Source organism: Mobula birostris, chromosome 14, assembly GCF_030028105.1.
Source record: "Mobula birostris isolate sMobBir1 chromosome 14, sMobBir1.hap1, whole genome shotgun sequence".
Taxonomy (NCBI): domain Eukaryota; kingdom Metazoa; phylum Chordata; class Chondrichthyes; order Myliobatiformes; family Myliobatidae; genus Mobula; species Mobula birostris.
In genome coordinates, this window is record NC_092383.1 from 76,838,411 (window position 1) to 76,866,122 (window position 27,712).

At 41.7% G+C, this 27,712-nt stretch overlaps 1 protein-coding gene across 5 annotated transcripts in view; it reads right to left on the minus strand.

The window, feature by feature from the left end:
- The window catches only part of magi3a (membrane associated guanylate kinase, WW and PDZ domain containing 3a), a 142,695-nt gene that overhangs the window by 39,908 nt on the left and 75,075 nt on the right, over positions 1–27,712 (minus strand). For 4 of the 5 annotated variants that reach the window (XM_072278707.1, XM_072278706.1, XM_072278709.1 and 1 more), the window contains exons 3-8: positions 27,337–27,456; positions 24,261–24,467; positions 23,644–23,779; positions 21,953–22,032; positions 20,450–20,545; positions 1,611–1,668 (exon numbers count right to left, since the gene is read on the minus strand). In XM_072278707.1, the coding sequence (XP_072134808.1) occupies positions 1,611–1,668; positions 20,450–20,545; positions 21,953–22,032; positions 23,644–23,779; positions 24,261–24,467; positions 27,337–27,456 (697 nt within the window). The remainder of the gene's footprint in view (positions 1–1,610; positions 1,669–20,449; positions 20,546–21,952; positions 22,033–23,643; positions 23,780–24,260; positions 24,468–27,336; positions 27,457–27,712) is intronic. The other variant, XM_072278708.1, reaches the window with a different exon arrangement.

Sequence of the window (27,712 nt, forward strand, 5' to 3'; positions counted from 1 at the left end):
ATCTGTCCCTCACCACCACTTTCCACAAGGATCACTTCCTTGTCCATTCATCCCTCCCCACCAATCTCCCTCCTAGTAGTTACACTTGCAAGCAGAACAAGTGCCCTACACCGTCTCCTTCACTACCATTCAGGGCCCCAAACAGTCCTTCAGTGAGGCAACACTTCACCTGCGAGTCTGTTGGGGTCATTTACTGTATCCAATGCTCCCAGTGTAGCCTACTGTTTATTGGTGAGACACAATGTAGATTGGGAGACTAATTCACTGAGCAGCTACGCTCCGTCTGCCACAAAAAGCAGGACTTCCCAGTAGCCACCGATTTCAATTCTATTTCCCATTCCATCATGTCAGTCAATGGCCACCCCTACTGCTGCAATAAGGCCACATTCAGGTTGGAAGAGGAACACTTTATGTCCTGTCAGGGTAGCCCTCAATCTGATGGCATGAACATCAATTTCTCAAACTTCTGGTAATTGCCCCCCCCCCACCATTCTCATTTTCCTCTCTCACCTGATCTCCTTTCCTACCCATTAACCTCCCCCATCCTTTATTCCATGGCCTCCCACCAGATTCCCCCTTCTCCAGCCTTCTATCTCTTTCACCTACCAGCTTCCCAGCTCTTTACTTCATTCCTCCTCCTCTCCCTGTTTCACCCATCATCTACCACCCTGTACTTCTTCCTCACCTCCCCTAACTTCTTGCTCTAACTTCTCATCTTTTTTTTTTCCCAGTCTCAATGAAGGGTCTCAGCCCGAAACATTGACTACACTCTTTTCCATCGATGCTGACCGGCCTCCTGAATTCCACCACCATTTTATGTGTTGCAGTGATACTGTCAAGGGTTGATGGAAAAGGCATGCTAAACTGAGACAGCACGGATGTGGAAGGGCTTCTCTGGTGAGTAGACATAATAAGGATCATGGTGGATGGACAAAGAAAGTATTTTTAATTAATGACTTTCAGTACTAAAAGATGTTAGAGTTACTTCGTTTTTGACTACAGGACCTTGAAGAATGCACTACATGGCAACAAGAACAAAAGGCAAGCTATTATAGAGTGAAAGGTGGGGCAATTATTGATCAGGAGCAATGATGATATAAAGCAAAACTTCTAAGACTCCACAACTTAAAATGTACATAATACAAGTTGGTATTCAACACAAGATATAAATAAACCTCAATTAAATGATAGCCGTACAATCGGTATAGGAAATTATCAGCAAGATATTAAATTAGGCAGGGAAGCTTGGCTGCATATCTAATTTGTACACAACAGGTGTATGAACAGCAAGGTAGGCAGTGAAAAGAAAATCTCCTTGAAACAGAAGGGCTTGAGTGTACAGATGATGCAACAGGAACACTTGGAACTTAAAAATGGCAACAAGCTTGACATTAATACCTCAACAGGTAGGAATCAGCAGCCATTTACTACCTGACTAGGCTAGGTGACACTCAACACTTGAAATTTGCACCACAACTGCTACTACATGCAGCTTCAACAGCAGGGAAAAACCATGTGCAAAAAGCTTTCGTACAGGCTTGTATCAAAACAGTTGGGCAAGACTAGTTCCAAACAGATAGAGTTATACTTTATATTTTGGGACAACTTACTCAATGTAGTAGAAGCCATAAACTGGATCACTGATCTTTTCCCAGCCGTATGGAAGCTCTGCAATTTTGAAATTAAAGAACAGTTTGATCAATTCCACAAATAAAAGTCAACTCTAACTCAGTATAGATAACAGCCATAAACCACAACATATAGCAACCAGCACCTCAGATTTCATGCCATGAGTGGGACTATTTACTCTTTCCATTTCCAGCCCTGGTTTATTAAATTGTGGTGCAAGCAGGTATCAAATAATTAGAATATCGGCTTTCATATATGTGGATTATAAATCATAGGTGACTATTCTAGTAGAATTAAAGATGGCTACCAGCATAGTGGATAGAACAAGTTTCTATTGATGTTGGCAATGTGGATTCCAAACAAGAACATTAGAAAAACTAAGCATTAAGACGGGAGGCACACCTGTCACATGGTTATAGTCAGGAGGTGCAAGACAACATTACAATAAAGGATGATGTTCTGACAGATGAATGGGTCAAGTAGTATTGCTTTAGGGTATAAATAAGGCCTCAGATTTACACCAGATAGGAACAGAATGCTGCACTTGCAAGTGTGCAAATTATATGTATAAATGGGAGCAAGATAAATTGAGTATACAAAACTAGTAGTTGTCATCTACTTAGGATCTTTTAGGAGCAAAGGGAGCACAGTGCTGACAGACACTAATCATTAAAAGATAAGCCGCAGGTACAAAACATGATTGAATTCCGACTTTTAGCTCAAGAGGGTTGGAAAATACTAAGAGCCCCGCTGTATTTTTATAACATTAAATCAGACAACTTGGAGCACAGCGTTTAGTATTTTGCACTAAATTTTAGTTCTATGGGGTGGGGGAGGGAAGTGGTTGGAATGTACGAACCTTGGACAAGATAGAGCAAAGATTCAACAGAAAGCAGAGAGGATTTTAAATGTTACATTGTAAACTGGCTAGATGAATGTCAATTAAGGCTGCCAGACAAACTAATCAAGATTTTCAGAGGTATTAACTCCTCTACCCATTATATCTCCTTAATTGGAATAAGCTAAAACAAAGCAAAATCTTAAAAGAATCAGGCAAACAAAGGTATCTCACCTCCAAAAGCTACTAGACACTAGAATACTACAGCACAGGCCCTTCGGCCCTCGATATTGTGCCGACCCATATATTTCTTCTTTAAAAAAGTACTAAACCCACACCACCCCATAACCCTCTATTTTTCTTTCATCCATGTGCTTGTCCAAGAGGCTCTTAAATACCCCTAATGTTTTAGCCTCCACCACCATCCCTGGCAAGTCAGTCCAGGCACGCACAACCCTCTGTGTAGAAAACTTACCCCTGATGTCTCCCCTAAACTTCCCTCCCTTAACTTTGTACATATGCCCTCTGGTGTTTGCTATTCGTGTCCTGGGAAACAGGTACTGGCTATCCACTCTATCTATGCCTCTCATAATCTTGTAGACCTCTGTCAAGTCCCCTCTCATCCTTCTATGCTCCAAAGAGAAAAGTCCCAGCTCTGCTAACCTTGCCTCATAAGACTTGTTTTCCAATCCAGGCAACATCCTGGTAAATCTCCTCTGCACCCTCTCCATAGCTTCCACATCCTTCCTACAAAGAGGAGATCAGAACTGAACACAATACTCTAGGTGTGGTCTCACCAGAGTTTTGTAGAGTTGCAACATGACCTCTCTACTCTTGAATTCAATCTCCCTATTAATGAAGCCTAGCATCCCATAGACCTTCTTAACTATCCTATCAACCTGTGCAGTGACCTTGAGGGATGTATGAATTTGAACCCCAAGGTTGCTCTGTTCATCCACGCTCTTAAGTAACTGACAATTAACCCTGTACCCTTCTGGTCTGTCCTTCCAAAATGCATCACTTCACACTTATCCAGATTGAACTCCATTGGCCACTTTTCTGCCCAACTCTGCATCCTGTCTATATCCTCTTGTAACCTTCGACAACCTACAGCTCCATCCACAACTCCTCCAATCTTCGTGTCATCCACAAACTTACTCACCCATCCTTCTACCTCTTCATCCAGGCCATTTATATATAAAAAAAATCACGAAGAGCAGGGGTCCCAGGACAGATCCTTGCAGCACTCCACTAGTCACTGACCTCCAGGCAGAATACTTTCCTTCCACTACTACCCTCTGCTTTTTTCCTGTAAGCCAATTTTTTTTATCCAAACAGCCAAGGTTCCACTGATCTCATGCCTCATGACTTTCCGGATGAGTCTCTTGTGGGGGACCTTGTCAAATGCCTTGCTAAAATCCATGTAGACCACATCTACCGCCCTACCCTCATCAATTTCTTTTGTTACCTCTTCAAAAAACTCAATTAGGCACGTGAGGCACGACCTTCCCTTCACAAAGCCATGTTGACTATCCTTGCGTAAACTGTACGTCTACAAATGCTCGTAGATCCTATCCTTAAGAATCCTTTCCAAAAGTTTACAGACCACCGACATAAGACGCACTAGTCTATAGTTCCCAGGATTCTCCCTATACCTTTTTTAAACAAGGGAACTACATTTGCCATTCTCCAATTCTCCGGCACCTCCCCTGCAGCCAAAGAGGATTCAAAGATCAGAGCTACTGCTCCAGTGATCTCTTCTCTCATATCCCACAGCAACCTGGGGTATATCACGTCTGGCCCTGGGGACTTAACAATCTTGATGTTTTTAAGAAGATCCAACACTTCTTCCTTAATCTCCACATTGTCCAGCACACAGGCCTGTTCTATTTCAACCTCACCCTGATCAAAGTCCTTTTCACTTGTGAATACTGAAGCAACGTCCTTTCTTAAACTCCTTCTTAGCTACCCTACATTTCTCATGAGCCCCTTCTGCTTCTTATATCCAACATATGCTTCCTTCTTCTTGACGAGTTGCCTCACATGTTTTGTCAGCCATGGTTCCCTTTTCCTACCATTTTTTCCTCGTCTGAGTGGGACAAACCTAACCTGAACCCAGCACAAGTGATCCCTAAACTTCCACCACATTACTTCTGTGCTTTCACCCTTGAACATCTGTTTCCAATTTACTCTCGCTAGTTCCTGCCTCATCCCTTCATAGTTATCCCTTCCCCAGTTAAGCACTTTCCCATTTTGTCTGTTTCTATCCTTTTCCATATCTATGCTGAAGCTAAGAGAGTTGTGGTCACTCTCACCAAAATGCTCCCCCACCAAGAAGTCTGCCACCTGACCAGGTTCATTACCCAGAATTAGATCCAGTACGGCCTCTCCTCTCGTCGGCCAGTCCACGTTCTGTGTCAGGAATCCTCCTTGAACACACCTGACAAATTCAGCCCCATCTATCCCCCTTGCAGTCAGGAGGTGCCAGTCAATATGAGGGAAGTTGAAATCACCCATAACTACAACCCTGTATTTCCTGCACCATTCTAAAATCTGCCTGCTTATCTGCTCCTCAGTGTCCCGAAGGCTATTTGGGGGCCTATAGACTAATCCCAGCACAGTGATTGATCCCTTCCTATTTCTGACTTCCACCCACACCGACTCAGTCGACACTCCCTCTGCAGCTCCCTCCCTTTCTATAGCCGTGATACTATCCCTGACCAGTAATGCTACTCCCCCTCCCCTTTTCTACCTCCCATCCTATTCCTTTTAAAACACCTAAACCCCGGTACCTGCATCAGCCAATCCTGCCCTTCCTCCAACCAAGTTTCAGTAATGGCCACAACATCGTAGTTCCACGTACTGATCCATGCTCTAAATTCATCCCCTTTATTCTTAATATTCCTAGCGTTGAAATAGACACATTTCAACCCCTCTAACTGGCTACATTGATGTTTTGTCCCCTGCCTGTCCTCCCTCACCAACTCAGAACACATAGCATCATGCCCTTGTCCTTCTACCCTCATCTCTGCACTCACATCCTGATTCCCACCCCCCTGCCAAACTAGTTTAACAGCTCTAGTAAACCTACCTGCCAGGATACCTATTCCACCACTCTAGACATCATTGTATTTTATACAAATATTGCATACAAATTCAGTATTTCTGGCATAAATGACTTAGCAGATCATTTCCAGACAGGAAGTTTGAGGAAAATAATTAAAGTATGTTCCAAAATGCAAGTGCAAACCTTGTAAATGCCCATATTTCAATATTTAGTTTAAAAACAAAGCCATGAGATTCATCTCTGGTAATCTTGAAGTTGAGTTGACATGTTATGAAACTATGTACAATAATCTGATCTCTGACAAGCCACCAGCCCTGGTTGTAAACCACCTGAGCTCAAAGACAAATCACCGAAGGTATTCAAGGAGACAGATAGCTAGTTTTCTTGGCACAAAGGTTCCCATGTGATACAGGAGCAGGAAAACGAAACTGAGATAGGGGATCAGCGATATGGCAGAGCAGGATCAAAGGGCCAAATTGCCTACTCCTGAAAATGTCAGTTCACTAATATCCTTAAAGCTGGGGAAGGAAAGGCTGATCATTGCTCATCCCCCTTTCCAATCATAGCATAGGATCAATCTTACTGTACCATTTAAATGGCTGTGGTGTGCTCTTCGTGCCGGATGTTGGAGAAGTAAGAAACCCAGACTCTCCCAGGGAACTACATCTACATGAAGTGTATCCGGCTGCAGCTCCTTGAAGACCACGTTAGTGATCTGGAGCAGCAACCGGATGACCTTCAGCTTGCATAGGAGAGCGAGGATATAAATGATCAAAGTTACAGGGAAGTAATCACCCCGAAGTTGCAGGAGGCGAGTAGCTGGGTGACCATCGGGGGAATGGAAATAGGCAGTTACAGCAGAGCACCCCTGTGACCATTCCCCTCAAAAACAAGTATACCGCTATGGATACTTTTGTGGGGGATGACCTCCTGGGAGAATGCCACAGTGACAGGGTTGTAGAAGGGATAGAGGGAGAGAGAAGAGTGTGCGGTAGTGATAGGGGATTTGATAGTGAGGGGAAAAGATACAAGATTCTGTGGATATGAACGGGACACCCAGATAGTATGTTGCCTCCCAGGTGCCAGCGATGTCTCAGATCACGTCCACAACATTTTGGAGAGGGAGGGGGAGTAGCTAGATGTCTTGATACATATTGGTACCAATTATACAGGAAGGAAAAGCAATGAAGTCCTGAAAAGAGAATTTAGAGAGCTAGATAGAAAGCTGAGAAGCAGAACCTCCCTGATAGTAATTTCTGGATTGGTGCCTATGCCACACGCTAGTGAGGGTAGAAACAGGATGATTTGGCAGATAAATGCATGGCTGAGAAGCTGGTGCAGGGGGCAGGGCTTCAGGTTCTTGGATCATTGGGATCTCTTCGGGGGGGGGGGGGGGGAAATGACCTGCTCAAAAGTGATGGGTTGCACCTGAACCCAAGGGGGACCAATATTCTTGCGGGCAGGTTTGTTAGAGCTTTTGGGGAAGGTTTAAACTAACTCAGCAGGGGTTTGGGAACCGGAGTGAAGGGACTAAGGATAGGACGGAAGGTAAAAAAGTAAAGATAGCGTGCAGTCAGATGATGGGACCTTGTTGCAGCCAACAGGCTGAGTATCAAATCATTAGGGATGCAGAGTCAGAAAGGATAGCAAATACAGTACTCAAGGTGTTTTATCTAAATGCATGTAGTATAAGAAATAAGGTGGATGATCTTCTTGCACTATTACAGGTATGATGTTGTGGCCATCATTAAATCGCGGCTGAAGGGAGCTGAATGTCCAAGGTTACGCGTTATGTCAGAGGGATAGAAAGGCAGGCAGAAGGGGTGGTGTGACTCAACTAGTAAAGAATGGCATCAAATCAGTAGAAAGTTGTGACATAGGATCGGAAGATGTTGAGTCCTTGTGGGTTGAATTAAGAAACTGCAAGGGTAAAAGGACATTGATGACAGTTATATATAGGGCTCCCAAACAGTGGCTGGGAGGTGGACCATGGGTTACACCAGGAAATAGAAAAGCTGAGTCAAAGGGGCAATATTATGGTACTCTCGGGAGATTTTAACATGTATGTTGACTGGGAAAATCAGGTTCGTAATGGATCTCAAGAGAGTGAGTTTGTTGAATGCCTAAGAGATAGCTTGTTAGAGCAGTTTGCCATTGAGCCTACTAGGTGATCAGCTATATTGGATTGGGTGTTATGTAATGAACCAAAAATTAGTGGGAAGAATATAGGGGGCACAGGGAAGAGAGGGGGGACAGCGAAAGTTTTTTCAAGTATGTAAAAATAAAAGAGAAATGAGAGTGGATATAGGACCCCTAGAAAATGAGGCAGGAGAAATAATAGCAAGGGACAAGGAGATGGCTAATGAACTAAATGAGTATTTTGCATCAGTCTTTACTGTGGAAGACACTAGCAGTATGCCTAACGTTGTAGTGTGTAAAGAGAAGTAGGTGCAGCTACTGTTACAAGACAGAATGTGCTCAGAAGGTTGAAAGACTTAAAGGTACACAAATCACATGGACCAGAGGAACTGCACCCTATCGTACTGAAAGAGATAGTGTTAGAGATTGTGGTGGCATTAGAAATAATCTTTCAAAAACCATTGGACTTTGGCATGGTGCCAGAGGACTGGAAAACCGCAAGAGGTTACTCCACTCATTAAGAAAGGAGGAAGGCAGCAGAAAGGAAATTACAGACCACTTAGCCTGATCTCAGTGGTTGGGAAGGTGTTAGCGTCAACTGTTATGGATGAGGTTATGAAGTACTTGGTGACACAGGACAAGATAGTACAAAGTCAGCATAGTTTCATTCAGGGAAAATCCTGACTGATGAACCTGTTGAAATTCTTTGAGGAGATTACAAGTAGGATAGATAAAGGGGATGCAGTGAATGTTATATATTTGGACTTTCAGAAGGCCTTCGACCAGCTGCCACACATGAGCCTTGCTTACCAAGTTAAGAGCCCATAATATTACAGGAAGGCTACTAACATAGTTAAAGCATTGGCTGACTGGTAGGAGGCAGCGAGTGGGAATAAAAGGATCCTTTTCTGGTTGGCTGCCAGTGACTAGTGGTGTTCCACAGGGGTCGGTGTAAAGACTGCTTTTTATGCTGTCTATCAATGATTTAGATGATGGAATAGATGGCTTTGTTGCCAAGTTTGCAGATGATATGAAGTTTGGTGGAAGGGCAAGTAGTGTTGAGGAAACAGGTAGACTGCAGAAGGATTTGGACAGATTAGGAGAACGGGCCAGAAAGTGGCAAATGAAATACAATGTTGGGAAATGCATGGTCATCCACTTTATAAGAAATAAATATGTGGACTATTTTCTAAATGGGGAGAAAATCCAGGAATCTGAGATGCAGAGGGACTTGGGAGTCCTTATGCAGAACACCCTGAAGGTTAACTTGCAGGTTGAGTCAATGGTGAGGAAGACAAATGCCATGTTATCATTCATTTTAAGAGGTCTAGAATACAAGAGCAAGGATGTGATGCTGAGGCTTTATAAGGTACTGGTGGGGCCTCACCTTGAGTATTGTGAACAGTTTTGGGCCCCTCATCTTAGAAAACGTGCTGGCATTGAAGAGGGTCCAGAGGAGGTTCACGAGGATGATTCCAGGAATGAAAGAGTTATCATAACAAGGAATATTTAATGGCTCTGGGTCTGTACTCACTGGAATTCAGAAGGATTGCGGGGGGTGGGGGGTGGAATCTCATTGAAATCTTTTGATGTTGAAAGGCCTATACAGAGTAGATGTGGAAAGGATGTTTCCTATGGTGGGAGTGTCTTGGACAAAAGGGCACAGACTCAGGAATAGAGGGGCACCCTTTCAAGAGAAATTTCTTCAGCCAAAGGGTGGTGAATTTGTGAAATTTGTTGCCACATGCAACTGTGGAGGCCAGGTCGTTGAATGTATTTAAGGCAGAGATTGACAGGTTCTTGATTGGACATGGCATCAAAGGTTATGGAGAGAAGGCCAGGAACTGGGGTTGAGGAGGAGATCAGCCATGATTTAATGGCCTAATTCTGCTCTTATGTCTTATAGTCTAATCATAGTTGTTCCAGAACCAACTATAAAGGTAAGATGGTAATGCACTTAGGATGGACAACAGCTTGCAGGTAATACTGCGCTGACAGCAAACATGAACAGTTTGCTCCACTACCAGTTTCTGATCTACTTGAACTACAGAAAATATACCCATGCCTTTACAGACCGAATCTCTCACAGCCAACAAAATGCATTGTACATACATTGCAATCTAGGCATCCTGTTACCAGAGAATAACCTCAATGGCAAACCCACCTGTAAAATAGACAAATATAAATTGAGGAAATCCTCACAAAGCTTAAACGTTTACTTTCCAGCTGCTGACCTAACGGCCCATTATCCAAGAATCAAGCAACGATTCTCGTTACTACATATTTCCTGGCCTTACAGATACTACCCAAAAATGCTAATTCAATCAATTACTTTCCCTTCAACCATCAGCTTTTAAAGATCTGTGAATGAACATTCAAAATGAATCTTAATCGCAAGTGGCAGACAGTGTCACCATCTCACTTGGTTTCAAGCAGCACAATACTACAAAGTAGAGGCAGAGATGCCAACACGGCACTAAAGGAGAGGTGGGTCATTGGAAGTGGCAATCTTGAGGGAAGTTGTTAAGTGGGCAGTCTGCTTGTTGGATGAATGTAGAAGACGCTATGGCATCCAGAAGGAATTTCAGTGGAACAAACAAAGCTTGCCGAGCCACCACTAAAAACACAGCTCACCATTGTCCTCATCTCTGGAGTCGTTGTACACAAAATAGGTGCATACATGAACATCTCAAATCACCAACTGAAGCACTGTTATGATAGAAAGATGTCATAAACACAAGGGCTTTCATTTACTTTGTGGATGGCCTCAATGGAATGTAATATTTTCCTTGGGCACACCCACAGCTGGTGAATGAATACTAAGTAGTTAACTCCAATTATGTTCTGCATAAATAGTTTTTATTACTTTAAATTTCAATGATGCCAGGTAAATGAACGTGTAACTTCTTGAGGGAGGTTTACACCCACTTGTATACCCAAAATCAACCAGATGAGATCCCACCCTCTCTGTATTGAATATCAACTTGTTTTCCCTCTATCCCAGATCTGATGAAGTCTTCAGTCCAGAATGCTCTTTTCCACAGATGCTGCCTGCCTTGCTGAGTTCCTCCTGCATTTTGGGTGTGTTGCTTGGATTTCCAGCATCCTCAAATTTTCTCTTATTTGAGATTCAAAAACTGCCTCAACTGACATCTTGAAATTCAAAGTTTAAAGTAAGTTTATTATCAGAGTACATACATGTCACCACATACTACCCTGAGATTTTCCTGCAGGCATTCACAGTAGAACAAAGAAATACAACAAAATCTTTGAAAAGCCACAAAGACTGTTAAACAGTCAATGTGCAAAAGACAAATTGTGCAAACAGAAATAATAATTTTAAAAATGTGTCTGTCTGTGCACACATGTCTGTTCGCGTCTTGGAAGTTTACATGTTTTGTTCTACAACATTGAATCTCAGCAGATTTAATTTGGCTTTTCTGACACTGATCAGCAAAAAAAAAAGACTTTCATGTCGAAGTGAAGACATCTATACAAACTGTTCTAAATTAATTACAAATATAAAACACAAATTAATTGATTGCATAAGTATTCACCACCCTTTAATATGACACAACAAATCATCACTAGTGCAGCCAATTAGTTTTGCATGTCACAATGAGTTAAATGGAGATTGCTTTTAGAGACTCATGTGCAGTCAAGGTGCTTCAATTTATTGCAGTAAAAATACACTTGTATCCGGAAGGCCCGGCAGCTGTGGCAAGTCAGTACCCTGGTAAGAACATAAAGACAAAAGAACGCTCCAAGCAACTCCACAAAAACAAGTTATTGAAAAACACAAGTCAGGAGATGGATACAAAAAAATTTCCAAGTCACTTGGAGTATAGTTTTATATTTGTAATTAATTTAGGTCACTTTATAGAAATCTGTTTTCACTTTGACACAAGAGTCTTTTTCTCTTGATCAGTGTCAAAAAATAACCTCCCACAACTACACTGGAATACATGCATATTTTAAAACAGTTTTGTCAGAGTTTTATGTTAAACATGGGATATTTGGTACCTAGAGTTGCTTAAACATGTTTGCATTAGGCAAATGGGAGCGCGCGCACACACACACACACACACACACACAGTAGAGTCCTCGAAAATGAGTTTATAGGTTGTGGAATCAGCTCAGTGTTGAGGCGAATTAAGTCATCAACTCTGGTTCAGGAGCCCAATGGTTGAAGGTTCCTAGACCTGGTGGTGTGGGACCCAAGACAACTGTACTTCTTTTCCAATGGCAGCAGCAGGAAGATCACATGGTCTGGATGGTAGAGGTGCTTGATGACGGATGCTGTGGCAGCATTTCTTGTAGATGTGCTCAATGATGAGAAGGACTTTTGGGCTGTATCCACCAGTTTTTCAAACACGAGAAAATCTGAATATGCTGAAAATCCAAAGCAGCACACACAAAATGCTGAAGGAACACAGCAAGTCAAGCAGCATTATTGGAAAAGAGTAATGAGTCAACAGGACACGAAGTCCTGAACAAGGGTCTCAGCCCGAAAAGTCAACCGTTTACTCGAGTTATTCCTCCAGCATTTCCTCCACAACCTGCTGAGTTCCTCCAGCATTCTGTGTGTGTCATTTTGGTCCACGACTTTTTGCAGGCTTTTCTGTTCTTAGGCATTGGTGTTTCAGTACCTGGCTGTTATGCAACCAGTCACGATACTCTCTACTGTGCATCTAAATTTAGTAGTTTTAGATTGTTTCTTACAAAGGCACTGACTGCCTCTGCCCTTGACAAGCTCTCCTGCCTTTGTGGTCCATAGCCTTGTTTGACTCAGAAAAGCCGTGTCAATCCAGGGAGATGGCAGAAAATTCTCAAACTTGGTTGCCTTTATAAATTCATGACACATACGCAATGACATGCAAACAACGCTCTTAGGTTCACCGCAGAACAAGGATGAGTCATTGTTGCAATATTGCATTTCACCAACAACCTTCCAGCTGGAGTGGAGATGCAACCATTAAAAGTTTTCTGTTAGCCTATAAATTAACTTCACTCCATCTAGAAAGTTGTTAAAAGTGAAGTGCAGTATTGCAGTGAGGATGCTTTAAAAGGGTGTGAAGCAATGTCACAGCTAGTGTAGAGGCTAGCATTATGCTTTGCAGTGCAAGCAAATCAGGGTTCAATTCCTACTACTGTCTGTAAAGAGATTGAATCCTCTCTCCATGGTCATATGGGTATCCTCCGGGTGCTCTGGTTTTCTCCCACATTCCAAAGTCGTATGGGCTAGCAAGTTAAGGGCATGCTATGTTGGTGTGGCGACACTTGCAGACTGCTCCCAGCACATCCTTGGACTGTGCTAGTCATTGACGCAAATGACGTCTGCAATGTTTCAATGTACATGTGGCAAATAAAACTAATCTTTAAAATCACAAATCAAGTCATTGAACTACACTGAGCAGATGAAACTTCTGTACTTGTGTACTCCAAGCCTAAGCTCTAGGTCATCATATTCAAGTAAAATTCAATGAACGATATGCACCAAAAGTCTAAGAAAGGCAGTTCTTTTCCTTCCCTGCTCCACCACACAACATTTTTTCCAGATAATCAAGATACATAATCAAGCCCTCAAAAATACAGATAAGCTCCCATATCTTAGGGAGCCAACCCTCAAAAGGCAGATGTCAAAATTACCAGTACTGCATTGAAAAAAAGACTATTCAAAAGACCAAGACTCCAAATCTTGCACTGTTCATTGTCTATGAAGGGATCGACAAGGGACATTTCAAAAGCAGTGAAGAAATATCAGTAATGCAGTCAACCAAGCGCTGACGGATGGGACACATCATGCACACATGACCATCAAACTCCAAAACAAGAAATTTACTGAGCTTTGAACAGCCTCAGGATACAAGAATGTCCCTTAAACAGAGTTGAGGGGGAATATCTTTAGCCGGGAGAAGGCAAATCTGTGGAATTCATAGTCACAGATGGCTGTGGAGGCCAAGTCATTCAATGTATTTAAAGCAGAGGTTGAGAGGTTCTTGATTTAGTAAGAGCATCAAAGGTTATGGGAGAAGGCAGAAGAACGAGGTTCAGAGGAATTATAAGTCTGGTGGAGCAGACTCAATGGGCCAAATGGTCCATTTCTGCTCCTCAGTCTTATGATCTGTCATTGGAACCAATTTCCACAAGGACAGGAAATGCTTTAATACTTTCAAAGCCCCTTTGAAAAACAAGGGCAACATCCTCACAAATCATCCAAATTCTGAAGCCATGACAGCTCAAAGTAAAGGAAGATGAGGGCATTAAGCACCTTGAATCTCTGGAGGAGCACACTAATACCATTTGCAAACAGTGGAAGGCGTACACAATGTTTCAAATCACATAGTCCAGCATCACCTACCCCCACCCCCAACCTATGGCAGAATCTAGGATTGCTGTACAACTCTTGAGCGACCTCACAAATGTAGCAGAATCCAGATATCCTCTGTTACAACAGACTGCCCAAAAGAGATAATCAAAATTCAAATTCTTATTAGAGTTGCCCAATCAAAACCCTGTCTGGAGGTACAGGCAGTTATCAATGACACTGGTAGTGTTCAAACACATGACCCTGGTATATGTTATATTTTTGTCAAAGTGACTGAAAGCAGAGCAACAGCATATTCATTTCACTAATCGTTTTTGGCTGTGGTATACCTGAATTTATATTCATCCTGTCAATGAAGAAGTAATTATTTCAAGCACTCTAATACCTTTCAACAAATGATTTTTGTCACTACTTCATTCTTGCTCAACTTCCTGTAGCGTTTCATAATGAATTCAGACCTGCTTGGGTGGATGATTGCAACTCGTTTAACAATTTATTATAGGATTACATGCTGTCTACATCTCCAAATTGTCTCAGACAATGCACGCTCATCCCTTGAACCAACTCCAATAAATTATCTGAAATTATCTTAACTGACAAAGCTTGCATTGCATTCCCAAGATGTACAATGGGGCAATCTTTGCATGAAATACAAACCAAAATCAATCTGGGGTGATTAAAATATTCATCAAATTTATCTTTACATGAGAAATCCCCCTGTACCCTGAACCTTGAATACCCTCAACAAAAGTGGCTGAACTATCACATAATAAAATTAATGTAAATTAGTTGCTATGTCCACTTAAGTTAGGAAAATTCAAATCAAAAGCAAAAAAACTAAGCAAGCAGGTCAGGCAGCATCTGTTGAAGTTCGGATGCAGCCAAAAAAAAGGCCCATCCCCCTTCATAGATGTTGCCAATTTGCTGAATTCCTTCAGCTTGTTTTTTGCTCCAGATTCCAGCACATGCTACTACCTCTTGAATGGAAAGTCAAAGCCATTCTTCCCAGAGGCTGTTGCAAATTTCTATTTGAATATCACAATCTGCCTGAGGAACCAGCAATCAAGCAGCACTAGCACTGTGGTGGTTGGGGTGGGCATATCCATGTTCCAGATCAAAACCCTGAATGAGGGCCTACTTCCTCCACAGAGTGTTTGCTGCTACAGATTCCAGCATCTTAAAAAGAGATACAACCATAAGGCTAGAAGACATAGCAACAGGATTAGGCCATTCGTCCCATCAAGTCTGCTCCGCCATGTTATCATGGCTGATCCATTTTCTCATTCTCCTGCTTTCTCCCCATAAATTTTCACGCCCTAACTAACCAAGAACCTATCAACCTCCACCTTAAATACAGCCAATGACCTGCCCTTACAGCCACCTGTGGCAATGAATTCCACAGATTCACAATCGTCTGGCTAAAGAAATTTTTCATCTTCATTCTAAATGGACGCCCCTCTATTTTGAGGTTGTGCCCTCTTTTCCTAATCTCTTCCACCACAGGAAACATCTTCTCCACATCCACTCTATCTAGGTCTTTCAACATTCGATAGGTTTCAATAAGATCCCCCCACATTCTTCTAAATTCCAGCGAATAAATGTTCAGAGCCATTAATTACTCCTCATACAATAAGCCTTTCATTCCCATAATCATTTACATGAGACTGCTCTGAACCTACTCCAACATCAGCCCTTAAATAAGGGACAAAAAAAACACTCACAATACTCCAAGTGAGGCCTCACCAGTGCCTTATAAAGCCTCAGTACTATAACCACGCTCTTATATTCTAGTCCTCTCGAAATGAATGCTAACATTGCATTTGCTTTCCTCACCACCAACTCAACCTGCAAATTAATTTTTGGGGAATCTTGCATGACAACCCCCAAGTCCTTTTGCACCTTGTTTTCTTGAATTTTCTCCCCGTTTAGACCATAAGACAAAGGAGCAGAAGTAGGCCATTCGGCCCATCGAGTCTGCTCCGCCATTTTATCATGAGCTGATCCATTTTATCCTATTTAGTCCCACTGCCCCGCCTTCTCACCATAACCTTTGATACCCTGGCTACTCAGATACCTATCAATCTCTGCCTTAAATACACCCAATGACTTGGCCTCCACTGCTGCCCGTGGCAACAAATTCCATAGATCCACCACCCTCCAACTAAAAAAATTTTTTCGCATTTCTGTTCTGAAAGGGCGCCCTTCAATCCTGAAGTCACGCCCTCTCGTACTAGACTCCCCCATCATGGGAAACAACTTTGCCACATCCACTCTGCCCATGTCTTTCAACATTCGAAATGTTTCTATGAGGTCTCCCCTCATTCTTCTAAACTCCAAGGAATACAGTCCAACAGCGGACAAACGTTCCTCATATGTTAACCCTCTCATTCCCAAAATCATTCTAATGAATCTTCTCTGTACCCTCTCCAACGTCAGCACATCCTTTCTTAAATAAGGAGACTAAAGCTGCCCCACAGTACTCCAAGTGAGGTCTCACCAGCGCCTTATAGAGCCTCAGCATCACATCCCTGCTCCTATACTCTATTCCTCTAGAAATGAATGCCAACATTGCATTCGCCTTCTTCACTACCGACTCAACCTGGAGGTTAACTTTAAGGGAATCCTGTACGAGGACTCCCAAGTCCCGTTGCATCTCAGAACTTTGAATTCTTTCCCCATTTAAATAATAGTCTGCCCGCTTATTTTTTCTGCCAAAGTGCATAACCATACACTTTCCAACATTGTACTTCATTTGCCGCTTCTCTGCCCATTCTTCCAATCTATCCAAATCTCTCTGCAGACTCTCTGTTTCCTCAGCACTACCGGCCCCTCCACCTATCTTCGTATCGTCAGCAAAATTAGCCACAAAGCCATCTATTCCATAATCCAAATCGTTGATGTACAATGTAAAAAGAAGCAGCCCCAACACTGATCCCTGTGGAGCACCACTGGTAACCGGCAGCCAACCAGAATAGGATCCCTTTATTCCCACTCTCTGTTTCCTGCCAATCAGCCAACGCTCTATCCACATATGTAACTTTCCTGTAATTCCATGGGCTCTTATCTTGTTAGGTAGCCTCATGTGTGGCACCTTGTCAAAGGCCTTCTGAAAATCCAAATATACAACATCCACTGCATCTCCCTTGTCTAGCCTACTGGTAATTTCCTCAAAAAATTGTAATAGGTTTGTCAGGCAGGATTTTCCTTTAAGGAATCCATGCTGAGTTCTGCCTATCTTGTCATATGCCTCCAGGTACTCTGTAACCTCATCCTTGACAATCGACTCCAACAACTTCCCAACCACCGACGTCAAGCTAACAGGTCTATAATTTCCTTTTTGCTTCCTTGCCCCCTTCTTAAATAGCGGAGTGACATTTGCAATCTTCCAGTCTTCCGGAACCATGCCAGAATCTATCGACTTTTGAAAGATCATCGCTAATGCCTGTGCAATCTCCACAGCTACTTCCTTCAGAACACGAGGGTACATTCCATCTGGTCCAGGAGATTTATCGACCTTTAGCCTATTCAGCTTCCTGAGTACTTTCTCTGTCGTAATTGTGACTGCACACACTTCTCTTCCCTGCCACCCTTGAGGATCCGGTATCCTGCTGTCTTCCTCAGTGAAGACTGATGCAAAATACTTGTTCAGTTCCTCTGCCATCTCCTCATCTCCCATTACAATTTCTCCAGTATCATTTTCTATCGGTCCTATATCTACTCTCACCTGTCTTTTACTCTTTATATACTTGAAAAATGCTTTTAGTATCCTCTTTGATATTATTTGCTAGTTTCCTTTCATAGTTAATCTTTTCTCTCTTAATGACCTTCTTGGTTTCCTTTTGTAAGGTTTTAAAGACTTCCCAATCCTCTGTCTTCCCACTAATTTTTGCTTCCTTGTATGCCCTCTCCTTAGCTTTAACTTTGGCTTTGACTTCTCTTGTCAACCACGGTTGCATCCTTTTTCCACTCGAAAATTTCTTCTTTTTTTGGAATATACCTGTCTTGCACATTCCTCATTTCTCGCATAAACTCCAGCCACTGCTGCTCTGCCGTCTTTCCCACCAGTGTCTCTTTCCAGTCAACTTTGGTCAGTTCCTCTCTCATGCCACTGTAGTTTCCTTTACTCCACTGAAACACCGACACATCAGATTTCAGCTTCTCTTTTTCTAATTTCACATTTTTCTAATTTCATAGAAACAATCTATCCTTTTATTCCTTCTACCAAAGTGCATGATCATAAACTTCCTGAAACTGTATTCCATCTGCCGTTTGTTTGCCCATTCTCTGAATCTGTCTTGGTCCTTCTGCAGCTTCCCTACTTCCTCAATACATCAATTTTCCTTTGTCTATCCTGCTTGTTATTTCTTCAAAGAATCCTAACAGATTTGTCAGGCAAGATTTTCCCTTAAGGAAACAATGCTGACTTTGGCCTACTTCACTAGCTTCCAAGCACCCTGAAACTACATCCTTAACGATAAACTCCAACACGTTCCCAATTACTGAGGTCAGGTTAACTGGCCTATAATTTCTTTTCTTCTGCCCCTCTCCCTTCTTTAAGATTGGAATGACATTTGCAATTTGGTCCTCCAGAACCATTCCATAATCTAGTGATTCTTGAAAGACCATTACTAATGTCTCCACAATCTCTTCAGCTACCTCTTTCAGAACCTTGGATATAGTCTGTCTGGTCTAGGTGACTTATTCACATTCAGGCCTTTCAGTTTCTCAAGCATGTTCTCCCTAGTAATAGTAACTGCACACACTTCTGTCCTCTGATGTTCCTGAACTTCCAGAAAACTACTAGTGTCTTCCACAGTAAGACTGATGCAAAACACTGATTCAGATCATCCATTATTTCATTGTCCCCCATTGTCTCTCATGTCATTTTCCAGTGGCCGAATATTTATCCTCGCATCTCTTTTACTCTTTGTATATCTGAAAAAAATGTTTGGTATCTTCCTTGATATTGTTGGCTAGCTTACCTTCATATTTCATCCTTTTCCCCCTTATGGCTTTTTAGTTGCCTTTTGTTGCTTTCTAAGTTTTCCAATCCTCTAACTTCCTACTAACTTTTGTTCTATTACATGCCCTCTTTTGCTTTTATGTTGGCTTTGACTTGCATTAACAGCCACAGTTGTATCATCCTGCCTTTAGAATACTACCTCCTTAGGATGTATCTATCCTCCACCTTCCAAATTGCTCCTGAAATCTCCAACTATTACTGCTGTGCCATCATTCCTGCTAGTATTCCCTTCCAATCATCTTTGGCCAAGTCCTCCCTTATGCCTCGAATTCCCTTTACTCCACTGTAATACTGATACACCTGACTTTAGCTTCCCCCCTCTCAAATTGCAGGGTGAATTCTATCATATTATGATCACTGTCTCCTAAGAGTTCCATTACCTCAAGCTCCCTAATCAAATCCATTTCATTATGTAACACCCAATCCAGAACAGGTGATCCCCTAGTGGGCTCAACCACAAGTTGCTCAAAAAGTCATCCTGTACGCATTATGCAACTCTCTCTCTTTCCCTCTTGGGATCTCTCATGGAGATCGTCTTTGTTTTGCACCTGATCTCCTCTAAATCTGATCATTTATTTTAAGGCCTAATAAAAAAAAAAAAAGGGGGGGGGGGAAGAGGGATTTACACTGATGGATCAGCCAGCAAGTAAGTGGCTAATCTTGGCCATGGCCAGTCCCAAACCCAGCTGCAAAAGGAGAAGGATTGGGCATAGGGCTAGAAACCCATCTCATAAAAAAGAGCTACAGAAATGCAAACAGAAGCTCCAAAGACTTCATCCCTGCGAGAGGAAGGATCTTTGATAATCCAAAAGACTGGCTCTGAAGGACTCTAGCGAGTTGCTGCCAGCGGTCTATTCCCCCAGTAGGGGGTGATGGGCTAACTACAATACACAATAAACACAAGATTCTGCAAATACTGGAAATGCAGAGTAAAACAGGCAAAATGCTAGAGGAACTCGGGAGGTCAAGCAACATTTATGGAGAGGAATAAAGTCAGCATTTTGGTTCTGTTAAAGGGTCTCTGTTTATTCCTCTCTGTAATGAGATACAGGATTCAAATTTTTGTCATGCCTCCCAGTCCAGTATACTTTGCTCCATAAACAGTGACCAACTTGGAAAAAAGGCTTGCCAACTCTATCAAGTGTTTTGAGAGGTCCCACAGGTTGATTAAAAGGGTTATAGATATACATCTACAAAAGTAAAGCGATGTACATGAACAATTCTGATGCCAAATGAGCAAAGGCTGAACAGGAAATTTCTAGGGCCAATCCCATTCCATCTGTCAGGTGTCAAAGCTCAACCCGTCCCATGATCCAAGGACTAGTAAGAGTGCAGTCAAGCACCAATGTGTGGGCAGCAGGGCAAGACAGAATTAAGAGACTCAGAAGTGAAGCCTCTTCTGTTGAATAGGCTGCCAACACTCACCGTATAGGCCCACAGATGTAGAATGGCCACTTGGGCGAGATACTGGAGGGCAACCGGTGGTGCCCATGGAACCATGCCCCAGCAAGGAGTCAGTGCCTTCAGGAGAGGAAGAGAGAAAATTGGTGGAAAAGAGGAAGAAGAGATACAAGGAAGCAACTTCAGGCTGTAATGTAATCTCAGGGTTCAACTGCAGGGCATCTGTTGCTCACACTTTACACTTGGCACAGGGGTGGAAGCTAAATTGCCTCTGTGAAAGATTACTCTCCAAACAATTAACAATTTCCTTGACACAAGTCACTTGCGCCAATGCACACTGTCCATGAGACCAATAATGAAAGGCTTGTATGGTACTGTGTCAACCACAACTCTGTAGGTTAGTTTTTTTAATATATATTTTGTAACAACATAGAAGAGACAGGCATCCCAGGATGACCAAAATCCTTAAGGATACACTCTTATTGGGATGCCGTTGGAACCCCTCAATCAAATGACAGCCACTGATGCTCTTGTCCATGTAACAGAGATTTTGTTAATGATTGCAGTCCTCCCCCAAAAGGGACTTGCACTCAGACAATTGTAAGAAACCTCACAATTAGATAACTTCAGGAAGGACATAAATTGAATCAACAAATGCATAGGCTTCCAGTCACCACTTACAAGACAAGTTGCCCTGCAAACCTTGGCAAATACATAGTTGGATTCGCAAATGGTTGGGTACAAAATCTATAGAAATTACTAACCCACCTTCATCCAGTTCAGCATAGAATGGTCGTCTCACCCTAGATATGCATGCTCCTCACCCTCAGATCAATCTGTCCCAAAAACAGCAAACTAATCCCAGCTACATTCTGTAATAGGTATTCTAAACTTTTTACCTCAGGTCATGGGCATTAACAGTGTCACTTTCTCCAGACAAAGCTACAGCATCTCAACAACAGGTTTCTTCCCTTTCTCATATCAGTAAGAGTGTGGAAACAAACACTTCAATCCATTTACTCATTTAACTTGCTTCCACTTTACCCACATCATCTTATTGGCATAAAGATATTGAATGTCCTGTCATTCAAATTCCCTTAAAGCATCTATCCTCTGCCAGAAATATAACTCATTTTCTTTCACTTCAAACATTGGATGACCCATGTAAATACCCCACAATTAGATTCAGAAAATTCACTTAATTTTGTTTCCTGTTACATGGAGCACTTTCCTATTCAAACATCTGTGCGTGCATTATAAAATGTTACCAAAACAGATTACATACATAGTTTATTGTCTAGTCATAACTTCCAGCCCAAATTAGTCTAAATCAATCCTCCCATAAAAGAGCACATATCCTATTCAAGAATAGGAATAGGTTACACCAACTCAGGTTGGTGTAAAAAAAAAATCAATACTTTTAATCCCAAAAGACAGCCTGTGTCAAACTGCACATTAAATAAAAACAGTGATCCACATATTTTCACTTCAAAATACTAAGAGTAAATTTACAAAGCTGCTACTTACCCCCTTCATTGCACTCCTCTGGGGGTTTTGCTTTCTTAGCAAGCCGAGGATCCAGCCATGTGGTAGTCTTAGTGTTGTGACTATGAAAGAAAGGAGGAATTCAGCTGGTCACTGAGCACAAAAGAGTTGGGAAGTAACAGGCAGCATTGGGGAGTAGAAGGGTCCAAGGTAACAGAAGGTGGAAGATGGCCTTGCCTTGGAGTCACTAAATCTCATACCTCTGAGCATTTAAGATTAAGATTGGAGACAATACCTTTGGCCAAGGCTACTTAAGTTTTCGTCTTACTTCTGAGCACACAAAGTGCAGATGAGATAGAGGTTTGGTTGCATGCAGATTTATTACAAGTATTCAGAAGTATTACATTGCCTTTAAATCATTCAGGATATTATGAAGTCAAACATAGATGCTTTGGTGAAATAGTGTGAAAAATTACAAACTTCAATTAGACAAACATCAAGTGATACATTCTGAGAGCAATACTGAGCCCGGGGTGTACACCTTGAATAGTACAGTATTAGGAAGCACTGAGAAATAAAGGGACCTTTGGTGCAAAAGATGGACAGGATACTGGGCTTCATCATGAATAGAGAAAGTAGAGACATTAAATTTCAGCTGAGGTCTGACAAAGGTTTTGTAAAGTTGGAGTATAGTGTGCAATTCTTCACAAACAAGAGAAATTCTACAGATGCTGGAAAACAAAGTAACTGGAAGAATTCAGGTCAGGCAGCATCTATGGAAAAGAGTAAACAGTCGATGTTTCGGGCAGAGACCCTTCATCAGGACAGGTCTTGGCCTGAATAGTAGACTGTTCACCCTTTTTCATAGATGCTACCTGGCCTGACGAGTTTCTCCACCATTGTGTTTGTGCAATTCTTATTACCAAGGTATAGGATGTGATAGCATAAAATGGAGTACGGCAATATTCACCAGAAGACTGAGAAGCTTAGTCTTTTCTCCCTGGAGTGGAGGAGGTTAAGAGGGGCAACATGACTAACATATACGAAATAATAAGTACAGGAAGGTTAGACAGCAGGAAACTTTACCACAAAGGAGACATAGATAAAGCTAGAGCACGTAGGTTTTCAGTAAGGGGTAGAGATTCAAGGGGATACGAGGAGGACCTTCTTTATTCAGACTGTACCCGTATACACTGCCTGAGAATGTGGTAGAAGCAAGGTCATTAATAGCATTGCCTAGATGAACACTTGAATCACCTAGGCTTGGAGGACCATGGATCAATGCTTGGCCATTGGTTAAAACACAAGGATACCCACTTGTTGGCATAGCCGTTAAGCAAATGGATTGCTTCCATGCTGTACAATTCTATGATTTAAAAGCAAACAAATGCAAGTTCTTCCCATTCATTCCAAGATATGCTTGAATGTTAGACAAGAGTTGAAGCAAAAAACCCATGAGAAGCAGGTGTAGCCATTGAAAATATCAGTGACCATTTCTGGCTTACTGAATTCCACTCCCTAGACGTCTTTGTCTCCTCCTCATTGCACCTTAAAATTTAGTTAACCAATTACATTTGAGCAATTTTCCCAGTATTTCAAGAGGCTTGGCAAATTTGCCTAATTGTGCTCCAGCTGGAATGTTTTACAATGACATCACTATACAACTTCTTGTAAATAAATAACAAGAAAATCTGCCAACTTTTACCAGACACTGCCCAATGCATAATACTCACTCGATGAAGTAGATCATTCCGCTGTCAGTGTAGGCCATCTCCCAATTGCTCGGCAGTGGCTCCATCAAGTCCTCCCTGGCAACAGGATCCAAGTACCTGAATTCTGCGACCCCATCAGTGTGGCTGGGCCCTGTCCCTGAGAAATGAATAACCCCCTCTATTACGGTGTTTAGGTTGAAATGTGAAAGCCAGGAAGGTTTGCACAAAATCTAAATATTTCTATGACTGGGACAGATACTGTGCTGAGATTAAAATCTCAAATAGACAGAAAACTCAAGATCGTTGCCTGTATACCATTTGTAAGTGTACACAACAAAATTGACAGGATGACTAGCTGGGCCTATGTTAAAGAATTTACATTAGATTGCGGTTAGACTCCATATGGTCTATGTCTGTCATTATCACTGGACTATTTTAATAGCTCCCTCAGTTATTTTCCTATTGCAAACCTTGATAAGAAGGTGATCAGTACATTAACTATGGCAATGGATTACTGTAAAACTGTCCATGCAGAAGTGGTGGGTGCCCCATGTGAGTGAATGAGCAGAGCAAGATTAAGCACAATAACCAGGGTTCATCTGCCAAATCAGTCAGAGCAATATTCTACTCTCCCTCACCTGGGTAACCAGTCCCATTAGCAGTGGGTCGCTCATCTTCTTCATCTTCATCTGGGACCAGGGTGTCAGCTCGTTGCATCATGCTTACAGATGTAGTTCGTTTTCTTTGTGCCTCATCTGAAGAGTCATCCAGAACAACCTGGTCCACTACATCTTGCTGAAAGGGACCAGGCTCTGCAGGAGGCTTTGGCGTCCCATAAAAATTACCTATCAAGTAATGGTGTGGAAGAGGGGATAGGTACAAAGTGCAGGTGAGCTTCTCAATTACACGTTTAACAGTTGAAGGCAAGAGGTACAAGTGGAATAAGAATTTTGAAATGCTCTTATCAATGTACAAAGCCAAAGATGGAAGTGCATTCTACTAATTACTACATATTTTGATTCTATAATAGGTTATTCAGCCCATCATTTTTAAGTTTGCTCCTTTTTGTCCCTATTTATCGATATTTCACCACACCCTTGCAAGTTATTCCTTTGCACATGACTAACAATTCCTTCAATTCTTTTTGCCATTAACCTACTAAGTAATTAACAGTAGCCAAATACTCTATTTAAGGATCAAAATCTAGCGGCCATAAAGATGAGAAGTTCAAAAAAATTCATTGCCCAATAAATAACTAGAATGTAGAAATGACAGCACCAAGAAACAGAAATGCAAAATTAAAGAAGTGTTAGATGACTATGCAGACTGCTATAATGAATAAACTCTTCTGGGGCTTCCAGCTGAGTGCAGGTATCAATTTTAACCAACGTTTTGCTGACGAATTGCCATTTTCATCCGGGATCATACCTGGGGATGCCTAGTCCAGTGGTATATATAGCCCCGTCGTCTGTCCCTCCTGATTGATTAACCCTCATCCAATCAGGTTTCCGCTGTCCAACCTTGATTACAATTGAATTCCAGTTCTTAGAGCGAGACCTTTGTCTTTGTTAAAATTCTTTTCCTCTAGTTTTATTTCAATGGCTTCCTTCACTAGGCAATCACAAAGGCCACTGGTGCAGCATAGTTTTGTGCCAAAATCACGGGCCAGATGAGACATGCAGTGGAAACCCGCATCAAGGAACACAGGAGGTGTATTTATTTGGGTTACCCAGAGGAATCAGGACATTGCATTCACAACGGCCATAGGATCGACTTCAATAGCACAAAGCTACTTGTTTCAATATAAACAAAATGGGACAGCAGAAACCTGATTGGATGAGGAATAACCAATAAGGATAGACGGATGACGGGGGTATAAATACTAACAGACTAGACATGTCCAGGCATCATCCCTGATCAAGATGGCAGCGTTTGTCATTGAAATGTCAGTTAAAATTGATAATTGTACCCAGCTGAAAGCCCGAGAAGAGTTTATTCATCATATATACCGGGAAAGCATTGAATGCTCTTTCAGACTACTATAAAATGTTAACTGCAGCTCTCTCCCCAGATGCTGCCTGATCTGCATGGTATTTTCCAGAATTTGATTTTTACTTCAGATTTATATCATTTGCAGCTTTACTTTTCAAACAGCTGTAAAGTAAATTGAGTTATCAGTGAGATCTGAATAAAACTGTTAGCAGCTGCAGTATTTTAGTTATCAAACACTACTGGGATTCTAATGTTAGCCCATCTGGTGATACTGAAATAGAAGTCTGGCAGTGAAACGGGGCTGAAATCCAAGGGATAATTCATTTCTTTATTCCTACTCATAATAGAAAATTGGCTGTGCAAGATGCAATTCCAATATACATCCATGCAGTGAAAAGAAAAGTGCTTAACTGGTGGGAACAAAAACGAATTCAAGACAGACTTGCTTACAATGAAAGGCAATGTAAAGCAAGTTTAAATGGAAGATCCTGATGGACAAACTGAAGCTATCGTTGTAATGTTCAAAAGGCACAAAGTGAGCCAGATTTGGATGATGATTAAAAAGGTCAATAAAGACCAAAAGCAGTCAAGTAATCTTGGTATATTACATACAAGTGCAACAGCACTTTGTATAGTCCGGTCATTTCAGTGGGGAAAAAAATGCAGTTATTAATATAGGCGAAGCAACTAGAATGGTCAAGGGGAATATGTAATTAGATTTCGAGAAGCAATTACGTTAAGTGGGGATTGGTTTATGCTTTGAATTTTAAAGGGTATTAGACAATGCTGATCATGACAAGTTATTTCCCCTTGACTAGAACTGTAGAACTGGCTTGGTAGGTTAAATTAAAAATTAATCTACGGAAAGTCTTTCACCAAGTGGTCAAATCAAGGGGCCAGAGGAAACAGTTTGAGTATGCTGATTTCTCACTAGAGGTTATAGAACTCAGAATTTGATTAATTTGAGATCCAAAACACAGCTAAGTACAATGTATTTGAGAGGAATTGTTGCCCCGTCAATCAGCTGTACACATCTTCTATATATACACCACAGGAACATGCTCAATTTTAAGATACAAACATCTTTAAAAAAATAAATGAAACCAATTCTATTATTTTACCAAAATATTATTAGTCATTAATTTAGTTTAGTCCTGTAGCATTTTTCCAAGTCCCCTAAGATTCCAGTATTCCAATTCTTGCCTGATTTCAACTACCTTATCACTGCCAATCATCCTTTCAACTGTTCAAGCTCAAATCTTTGAAGAAATTCCCTGAAGTATTCACGTTGAAACACTCCATTTTTGCTTTAATGTCTCTACAGGACATCCCCAAGTTATAGCAGCGTTTGGTTCCTGTAAACCATTTGTAACCCAAAGAGTTCACATGCAGAAATGCAGCCAAGAACCAAGTTTTCACACACCAGAAGATACATGCAGCCCCACAAGTGAACCAATCTATTGATCTTCCAAATGCATATATGTTGGGTATCTGTAAGCTAGGGAGAACTTGATGTTTCTGAAAATCTTTGAGGCACTTTAAAAATATTTACAACAAAAGGAGTATATAAAAGCAAGCAGTAGATGGTGAAATACTTTGCTTTTTGGTGAGCCAGAGCAGAAGTGATCTTTGCCATTTGTGCTCATTATTAACTCTTATCTACACATTGAACACTGAACTCATTAGCCCAAAACTGAGTGAGGGGAGGATTTGGAAATTCACCATCAAATGTTCCACTCTCCAAAAGAGCTCCGCTGTCTTCTAGTGCTTTAAACTCTTCCAGAGAAATGAAGTTATAATCAACTCCTGGGACTTCACCGTCCCGGGGTGGTCTTGTAGTGCCTGAGACAAGGAAGGAAACAAAGAGGGAATGTAGTGAAATAAGAATAGAAGTTGTTGACACCCTCCCCTGTTCTACCATTCAATAAAGTTATTTCAGATGCATGACTGAATTGCCATAGTCACTTTTGCTCTATATTCTTCAACCTTTTGCTCAACAAAAATAGACTATAAGCAAATAATTGATCTAGGATCAACTCCCAATTGAAGAGCTTCTCTTTTGGGGGAAAAGGCATTTCCAGTTTTTATTCCTGATTTT